The 27329-nt window shown below is 46.9% G+C and overlaps 1 protein-coding gene and 1 long non-coding RNA gene across 4 annotated transcripts in view; one reads left to right on the top strand and one right to left on the bottom strand.

Annotated features, from left to right (window-relative positions):
- The window catches only part of MYO1D (myosin ID), a 359000-nt gene that overhangs the window by 313337 nt on the left and 18334 nt on the right, over positions 1-27329 (top strand). Inside the window, exon 22 of one of the 2 annotated variants that reach the window (XM_086360256.1) lies at positions 19634-20616. The exons of the other annotated variant lie outside the window; for it this stretch is intronic. Coding sequence (XP_086216382.1) covers positions 19634-19946 — 313 coding nt within the window. The 3' untranslated portion in view covers positions 19947-20616. Of the gene's footprint in view, positions 1-19633; positions 20617-27329 lie in introns of those variants that run through there. 2 annotated transcript variants of the gene reach the window in all.
- Positions 13241-27329, bottom strand: part of LOC147352523 (uncharacterized) — a 34927-nt gene continuing 20838 nt past the window's right edge. Inside the window, exons 2-4 of one of the 2 annotated variants that reach the window (XR_015148235.1) lie at positions 21841-21911; positions 15988-16076; positions 13241-14481 (exon numbers count right to left, since the gene is read on the bottom strand). This is a non-coding gene — a long non-coding RNA (uncharacterized LOC147352523). The remainder of the gene's footprint in view (positions 14482-15987; positions 16077-21840; positions 21912-27329) is intronic. The other variant, XR_015148236.1, reaches the window with a different exon arrangement.

Below are 27329 nucleotides of genomic sequence, written 5' to 3'. Positions count from 1 at the left end.
TAAGAACTCTTTGTATATTCTAGATAGAAGTTTCTTATCATTTATGTTATTTTCTCTGTGTTGTCTTTTCTCTTTCTTGATGGTATCCTTTGAAGCACAAAAGTTTTTAATCTTGAAGTCCAATTTACCTATTTTTCCTTTGTTTCCTCTGCTTTTGCTTTAGAGACTATATTTTTAACCAGTACATCATTTGAACTTGATCCTGGAAGCTATGGGTAGTCACTGAAAAGCTTCAAGTTGTATAATAACTTAGGATTTTTTTTTTAAATCAAACTAATGCATGAGTAGGCTGATAATGGCTCCCAAAGATATGTCCATATCCTAATAGTACTCAGAATCAGTGAATGTTACTTATTTGGAATAAAGGGTCTTTGCAGATATAATTGGGCTTCCCTGGTGGCTCAGAGGGTAAAGCGTCTGCCTGCAATGCAGGAGACCTGGGTTCAATCCCTGGGTCAGGAAGATCCCCTGGAGAAGGAAATGGCAACCCACTCCAGTACTCTTGCCTGGAAAATCCCATGGACAGAGAAGCCTGGTAGACTATAGTCCATGGGATCACAAAGAGTCAGACACGACTGAAGTTAAGGATCTTCAAATTGGGAGATTATCCTAGATTATCCAGGTAGGTCCTAAGTGCTACAAGTGTGCTTATAAGAGAAAGGCAGAGGGAGATTTGACACTCACAGAGACAGTGATGTGAAGACAGAGAGAGAGACTGGCATGGTGCAGAAATGATGGCAGCTCCCAGAAGCTAGAAGAGGTGAAGAACCCTTGAATCTGTGAAGGAACATGGCCTTAGAAACATCTTGATTTCAGACTTCTGGCCTCCAGAATTAGGAGAGAGTAAATTTCTGTTTGAAGCCACCAGTTCAGTTCAGTTGCTCAGTCATGTCCGACTCTTTGCGACCCCATGAACCGCAGCACACCAGGCCTCCCTGTCCATCACCAACTCCCAGAGTTCACTCAGACTCATGTCCATCGAGTCAGTGATGCCATCCAGCCATCTCATCCTCTGTCGTCCCCTTCTCCTCCTGCCCTCAATCTTTCCCAACATCAGGGTCTTTTGAAATGAGTCAGCTCTTCGCATCAAGTAGCCAAAATATTGGAGTTTCAGCTTCAACATCAGTCCCTCCAATGAACACCCAGGACTGATCTCCTTTAGAATGGACTGGTTGGATCTTTTTGCAGTCCAAGGGACTCTCAAGAGTCTTCTCCAACACCACAGTGCAAAAGCATCAATTCTTCTGCACTCAGCTTTCTTTATAGTCCAACTCTCACATCCATACATGACCATTAGAAAAACCATAGCCTTGACTAGACGGACCTTTGTTGACAAAGTAATGTCTCTGTTTTTTAACATGCTGTCTAGGTTGGTCATAACTTTCCTTCCAAGGAGTAAGCGTCTTTTAATTTAAGCCACCAAGACTGTGGTAATTTGTTACAGCAACGACAAGAACCTGATACAGTCGTGTTTTTTAAAAGTCAAATAGTGGGGAATTCCCCAGGAGTCCAGTGGTTAAGACTTGGGCTCTCACTGCTGGGGCCTGGGTTCAGTCCCTGGTCGGGGAATTAAGATCCTATAAGCTGCACAGTGTGCTCCCCGCCCCGCACCCCCCCCCACCCCCTGCCAAAAAAACAGTGGAAGGGTTTAAAATGAAAAGATACAGAAACAACAGGCTCATGCTGCCATTTTAAAAAATTTATCAGGTTTAGACATTTTCTGTTAACCTTTGATTCTAAGAGATGATGGTTTATTTAGCTGTCTTTGGTCACTGCCTCCCAAGTATTATTAGTTTTTGTGTTTTTTTTTTCATTATCTTTAGTTTACTTTTAGTTACTTTTTACAACTCAAGATACTGCATTGTCAAATGTAAGATGTGCCATTATTGTCTGTTCCACCAAAGAAAACAACATTGCCAATTATACTTATAAGGTATTCTCAAGAGTAAGGTGTATCCCAGTTTCAAATATATTAGAACTTTTCTGGGGGTCCAGTGGTTAAGAATCTGCTTGCCCACTCAGGGGCCATGGGTTTTGATCGCTGGTCCAGGAAGACTCCACATGCTGAGGGGTTACTGAGCCCACTCACCACTACTAAAGGACGCACACCCCGGACCTCAAGAGAAGCCACCACAACGAGGAGCCCAGGCACCTCCGCTAGAGAGGAGCCCCCACTCACCACCGCAGGGAAAGCCTGCAAGTAGCCGTGAAGACCCAGCACAGTCCAGAAATAAATGATTAATTAAAAGTATATAAAAATATATTAATGGTTGAAAGATGTGAGCTTTTAGAATCTGTGAAATACAAAAATATGTAAGAATCACTTTTTCATGCTCCATAAATTTCAGACCCATCTCTTCACACCACTACGTGGAATGAAGATGAAGACAGTGTCTTGCTTGAACTTCTGGCACCTAGAACTTTACTTTACATTGTTTCACACTTTGCTGATTGACCCTAAAGCTGAAAACCAATAACTGCTCTTTATATGACTATAACTTTATAAACATTGTTTCCTTCAGAGCCAAGCAGTATACCAGGATACATTTTCCTTCCCTGTGGATTCACTTCTTTCTCTAGGATCCCTTTGCTTCTTAATGATCAATCCTTGCTTCAGACTGTTCATCTCTTATCCCCTGATCTAGATGAAGAATACATCCTCACATCTTAGAAAAAGAGTCAAGATTTCAACGTGGAAGGTTTTGAATAACATAAAGTTAAATGACTGTGACATGGATCACATAAGACCAAATTAAACACTTGAAAATCTAAAATTCTTTAGGTATGGTCAATAGGGTTGTCTTAGGGCACTTAGGGCACTGGGAGGAAACAAGTCTGATGAAGTTACACTCTTAAGCATTTCTCCATTCCTTGGGTAAATCAAGTAAGACAGAACAGAGGAACATCTTTCATGAAACCACACATTTCTGGGTCAAAGGTGGCCTTTCAACTCCAAAAATAGAATTCTTCCCAACCTCCACTTCCTGCTGACAAGAAGTGTGAACGCTTCGATTTCTAACTGTGAAAGGATGCGATTCATCAGACTTTTTTTTTCAAGCCACCAAAATGAAATCCTGGGTAATGAAGCTTAAAAAAGAAGTCAGTAACAATTGTTGGAATATTGCCAGTGTTTAAGGCTGTCAAGATCCCCTGGAGGAGGGCATGGTGACCCGCTCCAGTGTTCTTGCCTGGAGAATCCCCATGGACAGAAGAGCCTGATGGGCCACAGTCCAGGGGGTCACAAAGAGTCGAACACGACTGAGCAACTAAACACACAGAACAAAGGTTTTCAAGTGGAAAATTCTACAGATCAGACCCAGGTCTGATTCCAAGAAATAATTCAAACTTTAAAATGAAATATATACTGCATAATAATGTTTTCTTATTCATGCTATCTTTTTTTCCAACTTAAAGCTAATTCTGAGAAACTAATAAATTGGCATTGCCTTTAGAATCATCCATTTGAAAATTAAGCCAGGACGTAAGATTCATCACTCACTTAACCCTAACAGCCATATTTATGGTTCATTTTAATATCTAAACCAATAAGCATTCACTCACTTTATCCAGCTGTAATAATAAAAGTCAATTTGGAGTTTTAAATGACCTGATACAATAGGATCTTCGTTTGTTGTGCTCATCAAGATTGTGATTTCATGCTGGTTTCCTTTTTTCCAGACCTAGAAAATAACAGAATCAGAGTCTGTGGCTGGGAAACTTGTAATCTGCTCTCCTCTCTCTTACCATCCTCTGTCTCTCGTCTCTCCTGTCTTTAAGGACACACACTCTTCGCAGGAACAGGGTGATTCATAAGAAATTGGCCTTCTCCCTCTTGTTGCTACAGACTTGTTTCTGCAGGGAACACACCTGTGGATTCTCAAAGATTTTATTTAAATGTTACTGGGTTTCCTGTAAATATTATATTGTTTCTCTTTCTTCCAAAAGGTTGAACTCTGTTTCAAAAGTATGTTTTTCAGTTATCTGCTTGATTGCTTCATTATTTAATACATGCCTTGCAACAAATGCTCCCTGCTAGGTCATTAACTGAAAATTTAATCAGCAATTATACTTAAGTGAGCCAGAGATGCTGTGTTTTCAGTTTTGTGCATTAAGGTGACGTTTTCATGTAAGCTAAGCGTTTGATCTCATTTTCCCAAAGCACACCGTTCTCTTCTAACTCTGCTTATGCTTCTGGTACTGTTCTAACTCCAGATTTAATTGAGACAGAAAATAACCTTTAATGGAAATAGCATACATGTCTGACTAGGTGGGAAACTCCCTTTATATATAATATTCTCAGGCCAGCACTCAAGTGGCCATTGGATACAGCTGTACAGACTTATCCAAATGATTTTCATTTTTCTGGAGAACAAAACGTTTGTGTGTTAACTTTCCCTTCTCCGTTCATAGCTGGACACACAGATTGGCAAGGATACCACCTGTTGCTCCCTGCTGACTGAAGCACAGCAGCTGAGGGGCTGTGAGTTAACCATATTTTGCTCACTCAGTTCTTGGGGCCCTTCCACTGGTTCAGCCACACCAAAACATATGCCCATATCGACGGGGGGTTAAGAGGAGAGAGTGGAGGGATTTATTCAGTGATGGAAACACATCCCAGAGATGAGTTAATCTTAGCCCTAGCATTTGTCATGGGAGCAGAAACTGCCCCCACACACACCCTCTTCAGCTGTTTTTTCACTTCACCCTTTGCAACAGATGATTATAGAACTCATTCACAATCTTCTAGATATCCTCCCAGTTCAGGATTTAAACTTTCCATAGAAAGCACTCTTCCCTTGAGAAATAGAATCTTCATGGTCTACATCTACCCTCCTATTTGGACATGAATTTGAGCAAACTGTGGAAGGTAGTGGAGGACAGAGGAGCCTGGCATGCTGCAGTCCACGGGGTCATGAAGAGTCAGACATGACTTAGTGATTGAACAACAATCACCACCACCCTCCTATTACATGCTCAGGGATGTCCCTCTCTAAAAAATAACTGGTTTTTCCTAATTATGAAAGTAATTATCGCATGTACATGGGTAAGTTTTTTAAAAATAAATATATAGAAAAGTCTGAAGAAGAACATTAAAATCACCAGTGATTTTGCCATGCAGAAATAACTACTGTTGCTATTTTAGTATCTATGAAGTTGTGATGGAAAGCAACCTTCATAATTTGGTTTTCTCATTTAATATACGATGAGCCATTTTCTAGTAACACAAAACTTCAGTCCTTTTAAGGCTGTTTTTGTTGGCATTTTGGTAGTTTTCAAGATTTTTTATTGTACTTTGTGATGAGTATCCCACAATAGAAACATGTTGGCATTTCAGATTATTTCCTTAGGACTGTCTTGGAATATGGAAGGGGGTGATGAGGAAAGAGTATATTCTAGCAAAGGGAGAAGCAAGTGAAAGCTAGGGACACTGAGCAGGACTACAGAAGATCTGGAAATAGTTGAGTAGGGCTAGAACCCAGGGAGCTCGGGAGCGAGTGAGGAGCCAGAACAGGAGAGGTAAGCAGATCAGAGAGACACCGGAAACAGTTTGAACTTGTCCCTGAGGGTAATGAGGACTCAAGGAGAGCTTCAAGCCAGAGATCATATTTGTAACTTACATGTTTATATCTGTGTAGGATCATTCATCTGGAGGGGAGGCAGGGAGATGGAAAGGAAGCTGTCACAGTGATTTGGGTGAGATGCTATGAAAGTGTGGACAGTGGAGTGGAAATAAGGGTGAAAGAGGCAGATTTGAAAGAAATTAAAAGGTAAAGATGCAGCACGTGGTGATGGATGGCTGCGGCATGAGAGTGAGTATGGGGTCTGGGAGCGTCTACAGGCTTCTCGGGTGGGTGTACAGTAAACCAGCTGCCACCCATCCAAGGGGAGATGCCCTGTAGGAAGCTGAATCTAAGGCTTGGGGTTCAAATGGGCTAGAGGTGTAGATCTGGGGGCTATCAGCATATAGAAATGAACCCATATGGATGGAGGAAGAGAGGAGAGGTGGGAACAAGGAGAAGGTTACAGAGCAGGAAGACAAGGGACTTCCCCATGGTCCAGTAGCTAAGACTCCTCACTCCCAGTGCTAGGAGCCTGGATTCAATCGCTGGTCAGGGAAGTAGATCCCACATGCCGAAACTAAGAGTTCACATGCTGCAACTAAGACCCAGCACAACCAAATAAATAAATATTAGGGGGAAAAAAAGAACAGGAAGATGAGAACATGCTGTACCACAGAGGCCATGTGAGACAGTGTTCGAAAGCCACCACGTCAGGCACTTCAGGGATGTTGAGAGACAGGAACAAAGGTAGAAAACCAGCTATTGACTGAATTCATTGACCTGGCCTGGAAAACCCGAGGAAGCAAGGTGCCATCATGAAGGCCAGTTTCTTAAAGAGGATCTCTCGTTCATTTAGTGAAAGTTGTTCAGTCGTGTCTGACTCTTTGCCACCCCATGGACTGCAGTCCATGGAATTCTCCAGGCCAGAATACTGGAGTGGATAGCCTCTCCTTTCTCCAGGGGATCTTCCCAACCTAGGGATCGAACCCATGTCTTCCAAATTGCAGGCAGATTGTACGAGCTGAGCCACAAGGGAAGCCCAGGAATACTGGAGTGGGTAGCCTATCCCTTCCCCAGAGGATCTTCCCAACCCAGGAATTGAACTGGGGTCTCCTGCACTGCAGGCAGATTCTTTACCAACTGAGCTACCATTTAGTGCCACCATGCAAAAATATCCTTAATGTGGATAAAGGTACAGAATTATTTTACCCCCAACAATGGGAGCAGAGGGTCTCAGCCCTGCTATGGCAGAATGGACTCACCAGCTTCTACATACTCTAAGGTGCACATAGAATTTTTAGTGAGACCATCTACCCCATGGGGCTTCCCTCATAGCTCAGTCGGTAAAGAATCTGCCTGCAGTGCAGGAGACACAGGTTCGATTCCTGGGTCGGGAAGATCCCCTGGAGAAGGAAATGGCAAACCACTCCAGTATTCTTGCCTGGAAAATCCCATGGACAGAGGAGCCTGGCAGGCTACAGTTTATGGGGTCTCAGGAGTCAGACACAACTTAGCAACTAAACGACCAACCACTACTCTACCCCGTACTGTTTTTCTTGGACTTTGAATATTCGCCCATCTATGCTTCTTAGATTAATCCAAATTCCCCACCATGGGTGCCTCTTTTAAGGCCATAGGTCACCACCATACTGTTCCATCTGCTACAAACACTCTTCATTTCTGAATTTGTCACTGAGTAGGCCCTATTAGTAGCAGATATAAACTTGTGTTGGGACTTCTTGGCGGTCCAGTGGTTAAGACTCTGTGCTTCCACTGCAGGGATCATGGGTTTGATCCCTGGTTGGGGAACTAAGATCCCACGTGCTGCACAGTGCAACCAAAAAATTAGTTAATTAAAATAGATTTTAAAAATAATAAACTTGTGTAGAGGTTACAGAGAAGACAGATCTTGTCTGGTTGAAAGAAAAAAGATGGAGATCAGAAAGGGGTTCCAAGAAAGATTCACATTTTTATCATTCCTTGTCTCTGATACTTGTTTCCAAGAACTGCCTTCTCCAGGCTTAAGCCGGAACTTGTCCGTGGAACTCTCAGCAACCATAATGGAGCCAGGGATGGTGCAGGGCAGGGCTTTGAGAGTCTTCTTACCCTACAGGAGCACGATGGATTAAATACCACGCCACAGCAGATCGGTTCTTTGGTGATGATGTTTTGCAGCCACATAATGATATGGCCATTAAGAGCAAATGTAAGCTTTCCATCTAGTGACCTTGAAGATAGTAAAAGGTTGTGATTCCTGATGCTGCCGTTGAAACATGAATTTTTCCTGTTCAGTAAGCGAACAGCATGGAAAATAATAAGTGGTAGTTAATATTCTAGTTGAAATGTTGTCCCAGTCATTCTTGTCCACCTTTCAGCATTATTTCCTGCGTATATTTTGAATCCCTTTCCCCGTGCTGGTCATGCTCGTCAGGTGTTAGAATGATCTAGCCAGACCCTCATTGAATGCGTCTCCTGGTATTCATCATGGTGCATGCACGTGGCCTTTTTGTTTGATTAATACAGAAGGTTGTTAGTGCTGAGCCAGGTTTAGAAAACTGGGATTGATATCTCCAAATGGTGAGCTCATCTCATGTGTTTCAGGAGAAGCAATGACCTTTGTAGAATCTTTTTCCAACATTCTTACTCGCCCTTCATCGAGGTTTATTTAGTATGTCTGGGTAAGCTTGCTCTATAGATCAGAACTCTTTCAGATGAAGCAGCTGTTTTAAACCCAAAATCGAATATCCTGAAAAGAACTCACAGAGTTGTAGGACCCTGGGTGCTTAAGCACTTGAAGCAAGACCCTTTTTCTTCCCCATAATCAGACTCTTGCTCTCCTCCCCAGAGTCTCTGTGCGTTGGCCTCATTCTGTCTTACTATAGGCTTCTTCCACACAGAGGACATCATGGCCATGGGCAGTGGCAGGCTTGTATTGTGCCAGCGTAGCAACCTAAAAGGAAGGGAAAATCTTTCCTACTTCAAAATCTGTGGAAACCAAGGAACGCCTCTGATTGGTCCACCCTGAATCACATGATCTCTGCCCAGGCTCCAGCCCTGAGGCTGGAGTGTGTGGTCCTGTCATGGGCAACTCTGCCTGTGGCTGCTGTTGGGGTGAATCAGTTCTCTAGAAGGAGGCAGACAAAAATCAATGTTGGCTGTACTTAATATCAAGATGTTCTTTTCTCTTGAATAATGTGTCTCATTGTTGTCCCAGAGTATCCTGATGAGTCATAATGAAATTATTATATTCTTGGAATTAAGCTAACAGTCTGTATTTTTTTCTACCCCACAGAGTGTAAGTTTTGTTTTTTTTTTTTCTAATTTTATTTTATTTTTAAATTTTACATAATTGTATTAGTTTTGCCAAATATCAAAATGAATCTGCCACAGGTATACATGTGTTCCCCATCCCGAACCCACCTCCCTCCTCCCTCCCCATACCATCCCTCTGGGCCGTCCCAGTGCACCAGCCCCAAGCATCCAGCATCGTGCATCCAGCATCGTGCATCGAACCTGGACTGGCAACTCGTTTCCTACATGATATTTTACATGTTTCATTGCCATTCTCCCAAATCTTCCCACCCTCTCCCTCTCCCACAGAGTCCATAAGACTGTTCTATACATCAGTGTCTCTTTTGCTGTCTCGTACACCGGGTTATTGTTACCATCTTTCTAAATTCCATATATATGCGTTAGTATACTGTATTTATGTTTTTCCTTCTGGCTTACTTCACTCTGTATAATAGGCTCCAGTTTCATCCACCTCATTAGAACTGATTCAAATGTATTCTTTTTAATGGCTGAGTAATACTCCATTGTGTATATGTACCACAGCTTTCTTATCCATTCATCTGCTGATGGACATCTAGGTTGCTTTCATGTCTTGGCTATTATAAACAGTGCTGCGATGAACATTGGGGTACACGTCTCTCTTTCCCTTCTGGTTTCCTCAGTGTGTATGCCCAGCAGTGGGATTGCTGGATCATAAGGCAGTTCTATTTCCAGTTTTTTAAGGAATCTCCACACTGTTCTCCATAGTGGCTGTACTAGTTTGCATTCCCACCAACAGTGTAAGAGAGTTCCCTTTTCTCCACACCCTCTCCAGCATTTATTATTTGTAGACTTTTGGATCGCAGCCATTCTGACTGGTGTGAAATGGTACCTCATAGTGGTTTTGATTTGCATTTCTCTGATAATGAGTGATGTTGAGCATCTTTTCATGTGTTTGTTAGCCATCTGTATGTCTTCTTTGGAGAAATGTCTATTTAGTTCTTTGACCCATTTTTTGATTGGGTCGTTTATTTTTCTGGAGTTGAGCTGTAGGAGTTGCTTGTATATTTTTAAGATTAGTTGTTTGTCGGTTGCTTCATTTGCTATTATTTTCTCCCATTCTGAAGGCTGTCTTTTCACCTTGCTAATAGTTTCCTTTGATGTGCAGAAGCTTTTAAGGTTAATTAGGTCCCATTTGTTTATTTTTGCTTTTATTTCCAATATTCTGGGAGTTGGGTCATAGAGGATCCTGCTGTGATGTATGTCGGAGAGTGTTTTGCCTATGTTCTCCTCTAGGAGTTTTAGAGTGTAAGTTTTTATATTTCCTTATGCTGTATATTGTATGTTGAGGCACAACCACTGTAGCTTTAAGAGTGCTTTCACATACATTATCTCGTTCAATTGTTTAAACAAGCCAAGCCATTGGTAATTACGTTAAATCTCCTTTGTAGATGGACACAAAGACTGAAACCCCAAGATCACAGAGGCATGGAACTGAGGGCTTGATGAGCACAGGTCTTCTGGACCCTTTGCTAGTTCCTCCTGGGTTCAGTGCCTTAAGACACCTGTCACCTGTGTCTTTGTCTTTTTTTTTTTTTTTTTTTGGTTTACTTGGCTGTGCTGGGTCTTAGCTGCAGCATGCACACTCTTAATTGCAGCATGTGGGATCTAGTTCTCTGACCAGGGACTGAACCTGGGCCCCCTCCACTGGCAGCACAGAGTCTTACCCACTGGAAGTGAAAGTGAAAATGGAAGCGTTAGTCCTTAGTCATGTTGGACTCTTTACTACCCTATGGACCATAATGGCCCACCAGGCTCCTCTATGCATGGGATTCTCCAGGCAAGAATACTGGAGTGGGTTGTCATTTCCTCCTCCAGGGGAGCTTCCCAACCCAAGGATTGAAGCCAGGTCTCCCGCATTGCAGGCCAGTTCTTTACTGTCTGAGCTACCAGGAAAGTCCCTGGTTTGGCTCTTCTTATTTGTATTTGTTTCTCCCCGGAGAATAGAAACTGTGCTATCTACAGCTGGCCCTTGAACAACACAGGGCTGGGGTACAGCGCTCCACACAGTCAAAATTCCCAGTGGGTGTAACTTACAGTCGGCCTTCCATATACTTTGTTCCTCTGTATCCACGATTCATCCAGTCTCAGATGGTATACTGCTGCTGCTAAGTCACTTCAGTCGTGTCCGACTCTGTGCGACCCCATAGACGGCAGCCCACCAGGCACCGCCGTCCCTGGGATTCTCCAGGCAAGAACACTGGAGTGGGCTGCCATTTCCTTCTCGAGTGCATGAAAGTGAAAGTGAAGTCGCTCAGTCATGTCTGACTCCTAGCAACCCCATGGACTGCAGCCTACCAGGCTCCTCCATCCATGGGATTTTCCAGGCAAGAGTACTGGAGTGGGGTGCCATTGCCTTCTCCGTCAGATGGTATAGTCCTGCCATATTGTCTATGGAAAATAATCCCTGTATAAGTGGACCTGCGCAGTTCAAACTCGTGTTGTTCAAGGGTCCACTGTTCTTCCCCTGCAAACCTGTACGCAACCTCCTCTAATGCTGTGGGCACTGTGCATGCTTAGTAAGTGGCGCTGAGTCAAGGGTTTAACATATTATCATTCTAGTGTCAGTATAGCCGGGAGCCTGGGGCTGTGGGACCAGTCACAGTGAGGGGACTGGTCCCCACGCCTGCTGAGCCTTGGGAAGTCTGCACAGGGCTTCCTCCACGGCCTGGAGCGGCTCTCTCACAGGAGAGCTTCTGGCATCGCTGCCCAGGCCATGGAGAGAGTGGCCTTCTCTCACCTCCCACGCCCCTTTGTCTTCCCTAGGAGGGACCACAGAAACGCCTTAACCTCCTAAGCCAGAAGCTGTTCCTTAAGCTGAATGGCAGCCACCCACCCTACCCCGAATGCCACAGCAGCCCAAAGATCCCGCCCACCCAAAGGAGCTCACCCATCACCCGGGCTGGTCGCATCCACATAGCACACCCAGTGGTCGATGCCCCGTAGTCCTCTTTTTAAAACTGAATCACCCATTCAGCTCAGTGCCCTGTGATGACCTAGGGGGCAGGATGGGGGTGGGGTGGGAGGGAGGCTTGAGAGAGAGGGGATGCAGGTGCACACGTGGCTGGCTCACTCTGTTGTGCAGTAGAAACGGATACATTATAAAGCAGTTATACTCCAGTAAAATAAAGTGATAAATAAATCACTCACCTAGGAGGATAATACATCCCTAGGGAAGAGTTTGGGGACAGAACAGAAAAAGGGTCAGGCCTGCCTTTTCCCCTTATTCTTCCTGAGGAAGCACCTTCTCAGAGCTGCAAGCAGGACCTTCCTTTTCCTTGTTCTGGGGGGCATGTTCCTCTCCCTTCTGTCCAGGATGCTTGCACCTCAAAGGGAAGCCTCCCCTCACTGCCTTTGGCTTCCCCTCTTGTCTCCATCGTGCATCTGTGATGCCCTCCCGACCCTCCCTGACTAAGCTGGGAGAGATGATCTCACACTTTTTTTCAGCTGGCAGCTGCCTGTTCCAGTTTGCAGTGAATTAACTCTAGAGTCAGTGTAACACCGCAAAGCTAGATACAAGCAGTTGCTCATTCAAATCCAGGAGAGAGGTGTGTGTGTGTGTTCAGAATTCTGATACAGGCTCCATGTAGTGAATACTGTGAAATGCTTGTTGTTCTCTCTACTGGCCCCACCCTATAATGCTTGTTGGAAGAGTCAGAAGTCTCATCAAATGGCTTAGAAGCTAAAACTGTAGCTTAGCTTCTCCCTGCTGCTTTAATAAATAACCACAGACTTGGTGGCTTAAACAGCAGAAATGCGTTTTCCCAAGTGCTGCAGACCAGCAGTGCAAAATTAGTGTCACTGATACAATTCTGACCCAAACTCAGAGGGTCAGCAGGATTGTGCTCCTCCCAGAGACTCTAAGGAAAAATCCGCTCCTTGCCTCCTCCAGCTCCTGGGGCTGCCAGCATCCCTTGGTTTGTGGCCACATCATTCCAGTCTCTGGGGTTTCCCAGGTGGTGCTAGCAGTAAAGAACCCACCTGCTAATGAAGGAGATGCAAGAGACGCAGGTTCAATCTCTGGGTCAGGAAGATCCCCTGAAGGAGGAAATGGCAACCCACTCCACTTTCTTGCTGGGACAACCCCATGGACAAAGAGGAGCCTGGCAGACTATAGTCCACAGGGTCGCAAAGAGTCTGACATGGCTGACCATCTGAGCACATTCGTCTCTGACTCCCTGATCACATCGCCTTCTCTCCTGTCCATGTCAAATCTCCCCCTGTCTCCCCCTTAAAAGAACGCTTGTGGGATTCCCCTGGCAGTCCAGTGGTTAAGACTTTGCCTTCCAATTCAGGGGGTGCAGGTTCAATCCCTGGTCGGGGAGCCAAGATCCCACATGCCTTGTGGCCAAAAATATAGAACAGAAGCAATATTATAACAAATTCAGTAAAGACTTTTAAAATGGTCCACATCCAAAAAAAAAAAAAAATCTTAAAAAAGAACATTTGTGATTGCTCTTAAAATCCACCTGGATAATTCAGGATACTCTCCCCATCTCAGGAGCCTTATGTAATCACAGCTGTAGCATCCTTGTTTTGCAATAGAATGTAACATTCACAGGTCCCAGGGGTCGGGGTGTGGATATCTTTTGTGGACCCATCCTTCGGCCTGCCCTCCTGCCCAGCCCCATAATTCCCACACACACCACCCCCACAGGTTCTACAGGGTTCGCCACCCTGCCTTTCTACTTCCTCCTGAAGCTGAGGAGCCCAGCTTCCCAGACTACCCTCGTACCTTCTGTCTTCTTACTTTCTGCCACTTGCAGTAGCCACAGGGCCCTGGGTGTCTTGCGGCCAGCCCTCCAGAGGGCAGAAGACATTAAACATTTCCTCCCATCAGGCCCCCCTCTTCCCCTGAACCACTGGCTGGTGGGGCAGGACAGGCACACGCCTTACGCTGGGGAAGACCCCCCAGCAGGTCAGATTTGTTGCCATGAGAACCAAGCTGTTTCGCTTTTGATTAGATTCATCTCACGCAGGAAAACGCCTTGCCTCTGCGTGTCTGCCGGGGCATCTCTAGAATGTCAAGTCAGTGAGGGTAAGCAGCAGATCCTTGGCTCCTGGTCCACAGTGCCTGGCAGTATCTCAACACACTAGACACCTGGCCCCACCCATCTTGCCCACACCCCTCCCCGTGGTGGAGGGCCTCCACTAGCCAGTTATCTCACCAGCATGCAGGGCGGATCTGGTGACACCAGACACAGCTGCAGATGCCACTGGTGTCGTTCTGAAGCCCTACGTTTGCACGGAAGTCTTGTTCCCATGGCCTTTTTGCAGGCAAAAAGTTGAATCCCGTGCCAAATCCTGTGTTGCGGTTCTACAAGTCGTGCGCTGTTGCCATAAACACCGTGTATACTGCTGCGTAAAAATTATCATTTGATGGTGAGGGCTGGGGAAAGACAGCCATTGTGGAAGGATGAAAAACAGTACCGTGAAAAGTCGGCGTCGAGAAGCTGTGTGGCCCTGTTGATAATCGCGGCCCTGGCGTCGGTTCCTATCTTCTGGGAGCAGAAGGGTGGGGCGGGCACGAGAAGGGACCTTCGTGGGGACTGTATGTAGAAGAACACTGCCTCTCCACTGTAAGAATTCTCTTGAAAGGAACAGATAACAGTTCCACATGATCAATCAGAGCTGTTTTGGGGGTTTTTGTTGGGTTTGTTTTTTTTTTTTTTGGTTGAAAACCTGTGGTGTCTCCCTGTCAAAAAGAGCCATGCCTTGAAAATAGGGCTCCAAACTTACCAGCCCACAAAAAAAGAAGGCTTCATGAAGGAGAATGATCAGGAGACCCAGGCAAAGTCTCTAGCTCCTACCAGTTATCCCGCCCACATTTCCACTTTCCCTTGATGTGTTTCCCTCAGACACAGACACTACCCAGGCGTCGACAGCATCACATTTCATCCCTATAAATACAATTGAAGATTTTTTTTTTCCAAACTCAGAACCAAAAAAGGATTTCATCTGAATAGCTGGGTTAGAGAACTTGATTTGAGGAACAAAGAGTTTGATACAGTCTAAAAAATATATATAGGAGGGGAGAAAAAAAGAGGCAGTTCTTGATGAGTCTGAAATATTATTCAGCAAATACTTACAAAGCACCTACTATGTGCTGGGCCAGACACTGGGCTGGGAAGTGGAGACACAGCAGCAGTAAAGCAGACCCTGACCCTAGATTACAGTCTAACGGGGGTGGGGGTGGGGGGTACTGGATGAGGAAACAGACGATTACAATCGAACACGTTTAAGTACACAGAGAGACAACCCTGCCTTGAAGGATCGGAGAAGATTGCCAAAAGATATGCTGATGTTGAGACGCAAATGACAAATAGAAGTTGGTCTGGGGATTTCCCTGGGTGGTCCAGTGGTTAAGAGTCCGCCTTCCAAGGCAGGAAACAGAGGTTTCATCCCTGGTCGAGGAACTAAGATCCCACATGCTATGGGGCAACTAAGCCCGAGTACCACAACTGCTGAGCCCGAGAGAGCCCGTGCACGCAACGAGAGTAAGCCACACACCGCAGCGAAGATCCCACACACCGAAACTAAGACCCAAGGCAGCCAAGTAAATAGATACGCTTTTGAAAAAAAGAAGTTGGTCTGGAAAACGGACCAAGGGCCTTCCAGGTGGGAACAGTGTGTGCAAAAGGCCTGAAGGCAAAAGCACCACGGCAGAGGGGTGTATGTGGGTGGACCAAGAAACGAGTAGCTGCCTGACCCAGAGACAGGGAGGTAAGCAGTGGGTGGGAGGAGGTGGAGAAAAGATAGAGAAAAGCAGGCGGAAGCATGTGGTCCAGTACAGCTCTTCGCCGGGCTGAATAACCCAGCCTCCTGTACGTTTAAGCGGTATCACTGAAAGTAGGCTCCCCACAGCCCGGCAAGCTGCCTCATCCTCCCCGCTTTCTTCCTGAGACCCCCCAAGAGACCATGGCCCCCATTTCTCAAATTGGAAAGCTGGGGGAGGGGTGGGCTTAAGGAAACTGTCAGAACCAGAGCCCACCACCCTGTCTCTCATCCAAGACCTGAGTTCTGGGGCAGAGAAATTTCAGTCCCGGAAACTGAACTACAGCTTCCCTTCTAGCAGGGTTCTGGATTCAACACTCACCTGGAGCAGGTGCTAAGACAGTGATGCACACAGCTCAGGCGTCACACCCACAGCTCCAGGGGGTTTGGTGGGGGAGTTCTTGAGATCACCTGAAAAAGACACAGGGAATTTTAGAGAGCACCTGACGAGAAATTCAAGTAACACTGACTGGAAATCCACCCACGGCAGCTGCTCTCCCCAGCTGCATGCCATGTGGTGACCACGTTCGAACAGTTTTGACTCAATGAGGCTAAAAATAACCAGGAATGTAAAACCCTTCAGGAGTCAGGTCTGTAAATGAGCTAGCCCGAGAAATCCACAGGGGGAAGGGGAAGGAGAGAGAGGGGAGGTTTGTCTTTGGGCCACTGGATCAGGGGTCAGAAGAGTTATCACCTGAGTGGCTGAAGAAGTAACACTCCTAGACCCCGAGGACCTCGCCATTCCCCTTCCAGATCAGTTGGTTGAACACTGTGGTACCCACTTCACAGATGGTGAAAAACATATGGCTCCCCCGCCGCCACCCCGCCCCGAACCCTTTCAGACTGAGGCTTGCTAATCTCAGCTCTAATCCAAGTCCGGAGCCTTCCTATGGAAAATGAAAGCAATGAAACGCACAGATAAGTAACTTCCTCCTTATTCCCATCCTCCATCTCGGCCCTGGGCAACGTGGAGAGAGCTTGTGCGGCTCTGCTAAGAAGCAACCCTTTTTTTTTAGTTGTGAAACTGAGACTGGGACTTTCTCACCAGTGGAGGCAAGAGAAAGGTGACATCAGAAGGAAGCATGCTTCACCAGAGACAGAAGCAAAAGGATGCTTTTTTTTTTATCGTGGGAAATTCAAAAAGATACAGATACTCATTTACTTAAAGAAAATAGATATGCTTTTCCATGCAGAGAAACCACCCATAAATATTTTTTACTGCACTTTTCTGGTAAGAAAAAATGAAGTTGGCCCTGGTTGTATTAGCTCCGTGGTCTTCATAATAATAGTAACCCTTATGAAGCGTTTATGCTCCAGGCACTGCTGAGAAAGTTCTTTGCCACTGATCACGATTTTTTGATTTTCACAAAAATCTACATGCGGGGTGATACCCCTATTATCCCCATCTCATGATGGAGGAAACTGAGGGCTGGACAGGTTTAGAAGTTTGCCCCCAGGCACACGGCTTGTCAGTGGAGAAGCAGTTATTTGTTCCCACCAGACTCACTGAAGAACTGGTCCTCTGAATAGTTCAGTTCCCCAGCCTCTGGGCCATGGATTTCCTGTCAGATCAGTGGCGGCATTAGATTAGAAATAAAGTGCACAGTGAATGCAGTGCCCTTGAACCATCCTGAAATCATCCTCCCTGCATCCACGGGAAAATTGTCTTCCACGAAACCAGTCCAAAGGATGAGGACCGCTGCTTTAGTTCACTGCCTCTGGTTTTATTATTTTGTCACAAAGGCTAAATGGACCGATTTTTAGAATCTCCTCAATTTCCTGTGAAGACTTTTTCTGTTTTTCATTTGCATTTTGCTCTTTCTCTATTGGTGAGATTTGGTATTTCTGCCCTTTCCTTGCCTCTCTTAAAGTAGATGAATGGACGCCAAGTTGGAAACCTGAGGTCTGGGTGTCAGTTTCACTTCCGCCGCCACCTACTAAGTGATCTCACCCAGTTCACGGCCTCTTTGGGCCCGGCTCCTTATCCGGAACGTGAAGCTGTAAGAGTCTAATGAAGGTCTGTTCCTGTACTGAATACCCCCCATTGTCTTTCCTCTCACCCCTCCTGTCTTTCCATGTCCTCATCTCTCTTTCCTTCTCATCCTGGCCACTAGCAAGCCCTCAGGCCCTCTGTCTTCTGCATCTTTGGTCCTCTGTCTTATATACGTATGGTGGGGAGGCAGGGGACGTGGTGTGAGAGCACATCCTTGTCAAGAGGTCTAGGGACTCAGATCATAAGGAGATGGATGAGCAGGATGATGTAACTCTGGAAGGCACAGGTGGAGTTGGCCCTCCTCAGAAGTCTAGGATAAATCAGTCTTGGCTTTGGGACGTCTCCACCTCTGCTCTAGCTTTTCCTCGGTCTCCCATCATTGGTGTCCTCATCCTGCCCCGTGGCTTCATACCCCAGTGCCCTTTGTACCAGTTCATCCCATCCTCCTCCCGTCTCACCCCATCTTGGCATCACGTGGTACTCGTTCTGTACGCCATTCCCCAGGACTCTGCTCTGTTTAGCAAACGGTATGTCTCATCTTCCTAATACATTTACCCAGCATCCCTTCCAAGCCCTGTAATGCTCTAACTCGTCTTAAGAAGCATCTAAAAAATTAAGAAGGCCTTCAAGAGATTAGAGTGGTTTGGGGCAGAATTCCTTTATTCTGATCATCGAGGCACCTTCTTTTGGTCCAAAGGTTTTCTAGCCCTGAATCCAGTGCTTTCCACTCATGAATAGGAGACAACAACAGGCCTCCCGTGGTGAGATGGGAATTGGGACAGCAAGTAGGGGGTTACCACATTTTATTATGAATATGTGAAATAGTTCAGGGAAACTGCGATTTATTTAATCCAGGTTGGCTGGTTAGAATTCGATGGACAAAGAAGCAATCACGAGCCACGTCTAAGCCCATTAAGGTTCTCCCAAATCATTTTAAATTATTGGGCATTCATTTCACTAGTGTCTGTATTTAATACTCCTGGAAGCACCAGCTACTGAGCAAAGGAGCAACTTATAGGAGGCTGTGAAAATTCCTCTTCCTTTAACTTCCTCAGAGTTCTTTGCAGTTTGCTGATGATTGCGTGGGAAGCTGTGGGCCTTTATCACACAGAGTCGGCCTCTAAAGGGAGACTGCTCTAACGCCCGCCAGCAGAGCACTCCTTTTAGACTGCAGACACGGCGTGCACCGCCTGGGCCTGCGCATCCCTATTTTAGGTGTGTTTCTAAGGAGTAGGTTGGTTGTCATGGTTTGGAAGAACTTCTCCACCGTCAGGATGCAGTAACACTAGGGGGAGGCACGGCCCATCTGTCCCTAAGGGAGAGGTCTGGAGGAAATAAATAGACAGCCTTCTGGCTGGAATATTCTATATGTCTCCCTGCTTAAGCAGCCCTCAAGGTCAGAGCCCCTCTCAAGGCCCAGCTCTAGAATTTGCAGCTTCAAGAATCGAGGCTGGGTCTTTTTGGTCAGTCTTCTGAATGGTGCGTTGTCAGGAGGCCTTACTGAGCCAAGAGGGCTCATTCCCCACTCTGTGTTCTCAGCGTCTTAGTCCTTCCATCCCCTGTTTATTCTCCACCTGCCTGGAAGATGAGCTTTGCCCCCATCTTTGACGATAGTCATCTCAGAATTCTGGGATGCAGGAATGATCACGGTCTGCATTTATTATTTTTATTCATAATGTTTCTGTCCTGGCTGTGGCAAGATCTGGTTGAGAAGACCCCTACCCTACCCTGGGATACCAGAGCAGCTTCTCAGATTATCACCAAGGACTGAGGACTCTTGGAACAGACACAGTGCCTGTCCAGATACATAGACCCAGGTCTGTGGGTCAGGAAGGGGTGCTCTGTTCAGCTGGAGATGGTGGTGCCCTCTCGTTCCTGGGAATCGCAGAGTGGCTGGGAGCCAGCTCCTGCCAGCCCACACCAGCCTGTCACACGCCTGTTATTAATCAGCATCCTTCTTTATTTTCTCACCAAGTGTCATGCTCCAGACCCAGGCAAGATGTGTCATACAGGGGAGACTTCACCTGGTGGATAAGAAGCCATATGTTCCTGCCCACGCTTCGCTGAGTTTTCAAAAACTTCCCACCCACACCCGTGGGTCTTTGCTTTCATGGCGGGGCCTCGGGGGCATCGTGCTTCCCGGATGCTTCTGGGCCTGGTCCCTGTCACACGCAGGAGGCTGGTCTTGGGAAGCCTTCTCTGCAGATGTGCCATGTGCCAGTGGCTGGGGCATCACCCTTGTCTGGGGTGTGGAGAGTCCATGGTGGGCTCAGCAGTTGCCAAGGTGATTAAGGCCAATTTCTGCCCTCAGGTTACAGTTTCATGAGCTTTTCCCTGTTTGTGTTGAAATACAGTTTGAGAGAGAATACCATGGGGTGGAATTTCAAGTGCCCAAAAAAAAAAAAGTACAGATTGATTTTCTTTTTCTGGAGCAGGAATCTGAAGCAGGAAAATGGTCACGTGTGGCAGATTGCTGCAGGATGGTTCCCCTGGGCCTGGGTCTTCAGGGTTTCCACTAGTCCTGTTTCACTCCTATCTTCACGGTAGCCCATCCTCCTCCCCTTCAACTATTTCTAGCTAATTCATAGCCCTGTTTTAAAAAATAAATAAGGGAAGGCAAGAAAGAAAGAAAGTCTGTTTGCCCAGATATTCCGTTTCTTGATGCTTTTTGTCTTAGGCCAGTCACACGCCCTTCTAACCCAAATCCGTATTCCCATTCCCTTTCGGCAACCCGGTGAGCTCACCAATATGCCAGCAGATGATCTAAGCCCCAAATCATCACCTTCTCTAGAAAAACAAACAAACAGAAACAGCCGGAAGGAGGGAGGGCGGATGGGAGGGTGGGGGCGCGGTAAATGATGCGTACAACTACAGCTGAAAGGGGGCCCGCGCCGCCTGGCCCCTCGGCGGGTGGGCGTGTGTGTGTGCACGCGCGCGTACATTTTCCACCCACTAGCCCCAGCACACGCGTGCGCGCACACAAACACACACACACCCTCAACACCACCACTATCCCCCACCCCCGCCCTTGCTCTGGGCAGGCGGCGGCATTTTAATGTCAGATGGAATCGCTAAGCCCGCGTTGCCATGGCGACCGCGGGAGCGGTGGAGCTAAAAGCGGCAGCCGGGCCGCCGCCTCCCCCGCCGCAGCCCACCCGGCGGTGCAGATTCCCTTTGTCTCTCTAGCTCCCCGCATCCTCCTTCCCCCCACCCCGCCCCTCGTCTCCGCTCTTCCCTTCATCTGCCTTTTCTCCCCCTTGCTGTCCTGCCTCCCCTCCCCCTCCTGCCCCGCCCCCACGTTCCCGGGCCCCAGCCCTCCCGGAGCAGCCGCAGGTTGGGAACCCCTGGACTCAGCACCCCCCGCAGGTGCCTGATCAAGCCGGCCGCTCCCCTCACCCGGCGGCACTGACAGGCCTGGTACCGTCAGTTATTCCCGGGGACCTTAATGCCTCACTTGAAACCAGCCTTTTCAAAAAAGGACGAAGAGAAGAGAAACTTGTTTTTCCCGCACCTGAATGGATGCCCTTCAGCTCGTGGTCTGTCTGGCCCGTGGCCCGCTGTGGTCACCCTGGCAGGAGAGGACCGGCCCCGGCCCCCCACCCCGCCGCTCCGCGGAGGGACTGAAGCTCACAGTCATGGAAACGCTCTTGCCTCACCCCCCTAGGCCTCAAATAACTCAGCAGCTACAGGAGGTCCTGTCTAGATGGGGTTGTTGCTCCCCAGAGCAGAATTACCAGGGCTTCCAGAAGATGAACTCTTGCCTGGAGTTGGGGGGTGCTGTTAGCATCCACATAAGCTGATAAGGAAGGGTGCTGAGGCACCATAAGGATCCCCAGCCCAGAACCCTCCTGTCATCCCTCTGTCTCAAGGCAACATAGCAGCTCAGATGGCACTGGCTGGAAATGCCAGACTGGCTCACGATGCAACCGATGCCCTCGTCTTCAAGGGAAAAAAAAAGATTGGTGCCACGCTATTGGAGTGTCCGTAAGGAGGACACACCATGGTCTAACCAAATTTGCTAAATAAAAAGCATTTTCTAGACACGAACTGTATCCAATACATAGTTAGGTATTGGGTTTAACAGGATATTTTGGAATGACTTTTTCCATGTTCTGAAGGTCACACCTAACGTGTAAATGACGAAACACCGAGTAACAGCCAGAAACCTTGGACCACTCTTACCAGGGTCGTGAGTCAGTGGCACTCCAGTACTATCTTGCTTCCATCACACACCTTCACTATCATTCCCACATCTGAAATGAAATGAAAAGTGAGCCTTTCAGGTGGTTAAAGGCTGGGGTTTTGCTTTCAAGTCAGCCCTCAGTGATATGTATGGATATGTATGTATGTATCGGCTGCATGCACACAGAACGATGCCTGCACTGATACACAGTAAGTGAAACTGTGAGTACTACTAGGGGACTCTTCCCTAATTCCCCCAAAAGTAGATGAGACCAGAGTAGGGTCCCACCATGTGATTCCAAAGCCTTCTGCACTTTTTACATTCAGAGCGCTTCCCAGGATTAGGGATACACAGTGATGAGTGGGTAATTCTTGTTTATGTACGTCTCCACACCAGACTATAAGCTTGGTGAGGGAAGGAACAGCACCTATCTTTCACGTCCCTTATCTTCAGGGGCCAACACACAGGCAGGATTTAGTACACATCTATTGAATAAAGAAAGAGATAAGAAGTGGACCAGAAAGAGGTGCTGTCAGTGATGCGGTCTGGGGCTGTCCAGAGGGTGAGCCCGGGTTACCAGGAGGGGTCCCATCTCCATCATCTCTTGTGAGCTTAGTGACCCTCCAGGGGCTCCATCTTCCCTGTACAAAGTACCTCTAGGAAGCTGTCCTAAATAATTCTTGTGTATCTGGAATATGTCTGAAACTCCTCATAATAAAAAGTTTGATGAATCAGTTAAATCGTAAATGAGGGGATCTCTGTCATTTGCCAAGCCAGTCCTGAGCAGGTGACTGGAGCCCTGACCCAAGGCAAGGCCAGGCCGTCCTTCTCCCAGTACTTCGCAGGGAAGATGAGGCATTGGTGCTCTGAGGCAGGGGCGTGCAGGAAAACCAGCCAGGGCCTTAAGCCACCAATATCCAGGACTTCCCTGGTGGTCCAGCAGTTAAGAATCCACATGCCAATGCAGAGGACACAGGTTCGATCCCTGGCTCGTGAAGATCCCAAATGCCAGGGGGAAACTGAGTCTGTGCCCCACAACCACTGAAGTCCATGTGCCCTGGAGCCCATGCTCCGCAGCAAGAGAAGCCACCACACTGCAACTGGAGAGTAGCCCCTGCTCACCACAACTAGAGCATGCCCGTACGCAGCAATGAAGACCCTGCACAGCCAAAAATAAACAAAACTGAGAGAAAAACACCAACGTCCAGGGGCCCACAAGCAGACTAGCTGATCAGAGCCTCTTGGAGCAAGGACTGACCACTGCTTTTCAGATGCTCCTCTGACGATTCATGTGCTCAATCACGTGTGGCTCTGTGGGACCCCAGAAATGCAGGCAAGAGGAGGCAGGGACACTTACACTCACCAAACCCAGAGGTTTGATTTCAGCTGTCAAGCTGATGCTGGTACACTTCAGGCTGAACAAAGAGATGACTGGCTTTAGCCCACTTCGGGTTGTTTCACCACTGTTCATAGAACCTCTCTTTGCCTTAAAAAGCCCACGGGTCCACTCCTTTGACAGTCATTTAAAAGAAATCTGTAACTGTCTAATCAGGGCATGAACCATTTTTCAGACTTGCCCAGGCAGCAGTGACCTAAATACTACTCAGGGTGTCTGACTTCCAGCCCCAGAGGAAGAGCGTATTTGGTTTGTTTTTATGCTGATGAAGTTGGGCCAGTAATTCAAGGTCCCCATCAGAGATGGCTGAATCACTGGATTGTTTTTTAGACCGAGCACCGTGATGTCAGCTTATTATTGTTACTCACTTTTCAGTAGAATCACTTATGCACTCCCTCAGTCTAATTTGTGCCATTTTGTAATTGATAGGTGCTAAAATGAGCAGAATCTGGAGGGCTGGGGGGGAGGGGCCCCGCCCATTTATACCAGCCAGGTAGAAAGAGTAGATCTCTGGAAAATGTGGCTAACCCATTACGAGCCAGCAGGCGTAGCAGCAGATTGCTCCACTGTCTGTCCCAGGTAACTCGGCTGGCAGTAAATAAGGCCTGTGTTAGAAGCCATGAAAGCTGTCCACACACAACGCAAGGAAATCTGCCTAAACTGCCCGCCGGCGTATCCGAGGCAATTGACTTTCCACTAGTAGTGTGTCTGCCCCCAAGGTCAAGGCAAACTTGGCAAGAAGGCACACGGGGACACTCGCCTTGAAATCTCTTGGGAGACCAGGATGGGCAGGGTTAGTCTTAAGGGTTAGTCTCGGGCACTTCAATCAAGTTAGTGATAGTGGAGAGAAATTCTTCAGGGTAGCAAGGAAAAAAGCACAAATGTGGTCTGAGCGAACCCAGCCAGCAAGCTCCAGCCCAGATCCAAACAACCCATTTCTGGGAACTTAAAAACCAAGAGAGCAGTTGAATGGTCTTGGGACCCAAACGGGGCTTTTGATGTGTCTCCCAGCAGCGGCAACATAGCGAATGGTTTCTGTGATGTGGGATGCCCGGGAGAGCAGGTCTGGACCACCGCCACTGGCTCCTCTCTCATCACAGCGCCAGAAATAGATGCCACATCCCAGGGATGGGGAAGTCGGGCTGCATGGGACGTTTCATCTGTTGGAATATTGTTCTGCACCACCCGACAAAATTACCGAGTTCTCAGTTCTGTAGCGGTGGCATTGAGTAAGAGTCTGAAAATTGATGCATTATGTTCTAGCTTAAAATAGCACATGCAGAAGAGGAAAAGCAGAGCTGTTAAGATGTGTGCAGAACATACTGATGGAAGGACCTGGGCTGCCTCTGTTATTACCAGCATGAAAGGGTCTGTTGGAGCACAGGGTGGGTCTTCCATCCAAAGCATTCAAGTGGTAAAGGCTTCTGGACCACAGCGAGTCTGGGTACATTTTTGTTTTTTTAGCTGGCATAACTGAGCACAAACCCTTCTGTTCTCAAACAGGTGGTAGAAAGTGGGCAGTTTGCTTCTTTTCATCTCACTGTTCTGGGTTGGTTCATGAGGTAGTGGCTTCTGTTTTAACCCTGTTGAATTCCCCTTAGAACAGAATCCCCAGCTATGTGCTACCTAATCAGATATCCTGCACTGTGGATTACGGTTGCCTGGATGGGCTGCGAGGCTTAGTGAGAGTGAGGTGGAAAATGCATAAAAGGAACTGTGTCATCCACCCCCGAGAAAAGTATCTTTTGTCAGCTGAGGTGGGATTTTAAAATACTCAAGAACACATGAAAAGGGCCTTCTGGAATTGATAAGCTTTTTTACCAATACAGCCCTAGGTAGGAAGTAGCAAGGTTGATTCTTAAAGGGCCATCTGTGGTCCAGTGAAGAGGCCTTGAGGCCCAAGGACAAGGGTCCCTCCAGCCCCTGTATCAATTGTTTAACCAACATTCTTAACATAAGAACCTCCATCATTAGAGCACTTGACTCAGGGACTTCCCTGGTGGTTCAGTGGCTAAGACTCCGCACTCCCAGTGCAGGGGGCCTGGGTTTGATCCCTAAGCAGGGAACTAGATCCCACATGCTGCAACTGAAGATCCTGCATGCCGCAACCAAGACCTTGTGCAGCCCAATAATAAAAATAAATATTTTTTTTAAAAATGGGACATCACTGGTGGCCCAGTGGTTAGGAATCCACCTTTGGGTTCAATCCCTGGTCAGAGAAGGAAGATCCCACGTGCTGCACGGCAACTAAGCCCACACACAACAACGAAAGATCCCGCGTGCCGCAACTAGGACCTGATGCAGCCAAATAAATCATAAATAATTTTTAAAAAACACTTGACTCCATAACAGATGTTCAAAGGGCACTTACTCTGAGCTGGGCATCACCCTAGCCACTGTGTCAAAGTATATTTTCTTTAATTCTCACCAGAACCCTTTAGAAGAAAGCATTCCCACTGTTAATTATCCCAGTTCAGGAAGCCAAGCTTCAAAGGATATATGATCGCCCAAAGCCATACAGCTGGATTCACACCCTAGACTGGCAGATTCCAAAGGCCTGTTCTCTCCACCAGGCCTATTGTCTCCTGTCTTGATTAAGCAACATTACTAGAAATACACAGAAGCTGGAAGACCTGTCTCTTCCCTGCTGCTGTTGCCAGCTGGAATGTCAGACTCCTGGGGTGTTATAGCCCAAATTCCAAAGGACTGGTTACCATCCATAAGAAATTACTTTTTCCAGTAGTCTGATATGCAAACCGCCCCTACGTGGGGACTTGAACGTTACTGTTCAGTAAACCATAATGTGCCAATTGTCATTGGACAGTGACCAGTTTCCGGCTTCCTATAGTCACCACCTTTCTAGAGAATGTGACCTTTTATTTGCAAAGCAAGAATTAGGCCTTTCTTTTCCTCCCCGCTCTACTCCACCTTTATAATCTGCATCATTGCTCCTGGGAATGCTGCTTTTTAGGTTTGGGCATGTTCAGATAAAAATTCCTGAAAAGAATGGTGGGATAAGTATCAGAAAGAAGACCACTGGGTAAAAAGTAGGACTTCCCTGGTGATCCAGTGGCTAAGACTCTGCGCTCCCAGTGCAGGGGGCCCAACCCCTGGTCAGGGAACTAGATCCCACAGGCCACAGCTAAGAGTTCACGTGCTGCGACTAAAAGACCCCATGGGCCACAGCTAAGACCCAGCACAGCCAAATAAATGAATGCTTTTCTTTAAGTTAGACATGGTGAAGAGTATCAGGTGGGTGAGAATATCAGGCCCACACATACTGTTGTCAAAATTCGAGGCTTGTTTACTTAATATAGCACAGCACCAGGATAATATTGTAAATACCTGTTTTATAATAGAATTTGCTAACAGAATAGGTCTGGGAAAACAGTTTTGATATATGATCTGCCTCATGATCACACGTTCCTTTAAGGGAGAGAGGGCTGTAAGGCATATGTTCCCGAGTAAGTCTTCATGGCATGTAGCAAAACCCTTAGGATCATCTTGCAGAGGAAGCGAAACTCAACATTGTCCAGATTCAAACTCACTCTCTGTCTCCTTCTCCATCACCCACACTGACACCCAGGAACGCAGAAGACGCTCCCTGTTACCGTCTAGGTCTGGTTGGTCACCAAATTCTTGCTCTGAAGCATCTCTCAAACTTGCCCTGTTTCTGCCTTCTTAACAACCACAGGCCTTTTTCCTACCTGATCTGCCTGCTTTACAATGCCCCCATCAAAAGATTAATCTCCAAAATATACAAACACCTCATACAGCTCAATGTCCAAAAAAAAAAAACCCAATCAAAAAGTGGGCAGAAGACCTAAACAGACATTTTTCCAAAGAAGATATACAAATGGCCAAAACAAACACACACCAGATGCTCGACATCACTTATCATTAGAGAAATACAGATCGAAACTACAATGAGGTATCACCTTATACTGGTCAGAGTGGCAGTCATCAGAAAATCTGGAAATAGTAAAATGTTGGAGAGGATGTGGAGAAAAGGGAAACCTCTTGCACTGTTGGTGGGAATGTAAATTGATACAGCCACCGTGGAGAACAGTATGGAAACCAAAAATAGAACTG

This window comes from Bos grunniens, chromosome 19 (genome assembly GCF_055505025.1).
Source record: "Bos grunniens cultivar Pamir isolate PY7600 chromosome 19, Bosgru_T2T1.0, whole genome shotgun sequence".
In the NCBI taxonomy this organism is placed as follows: domain Eukaryota; kingdom Metazoa; phylum Chordata; class Mammalia; order Artiodactyla; family Bovidae; genus Bos; species Bos grunniens.
This window is presented reverse-complemented; position numbering and strand designations above follow the sequence as displayed.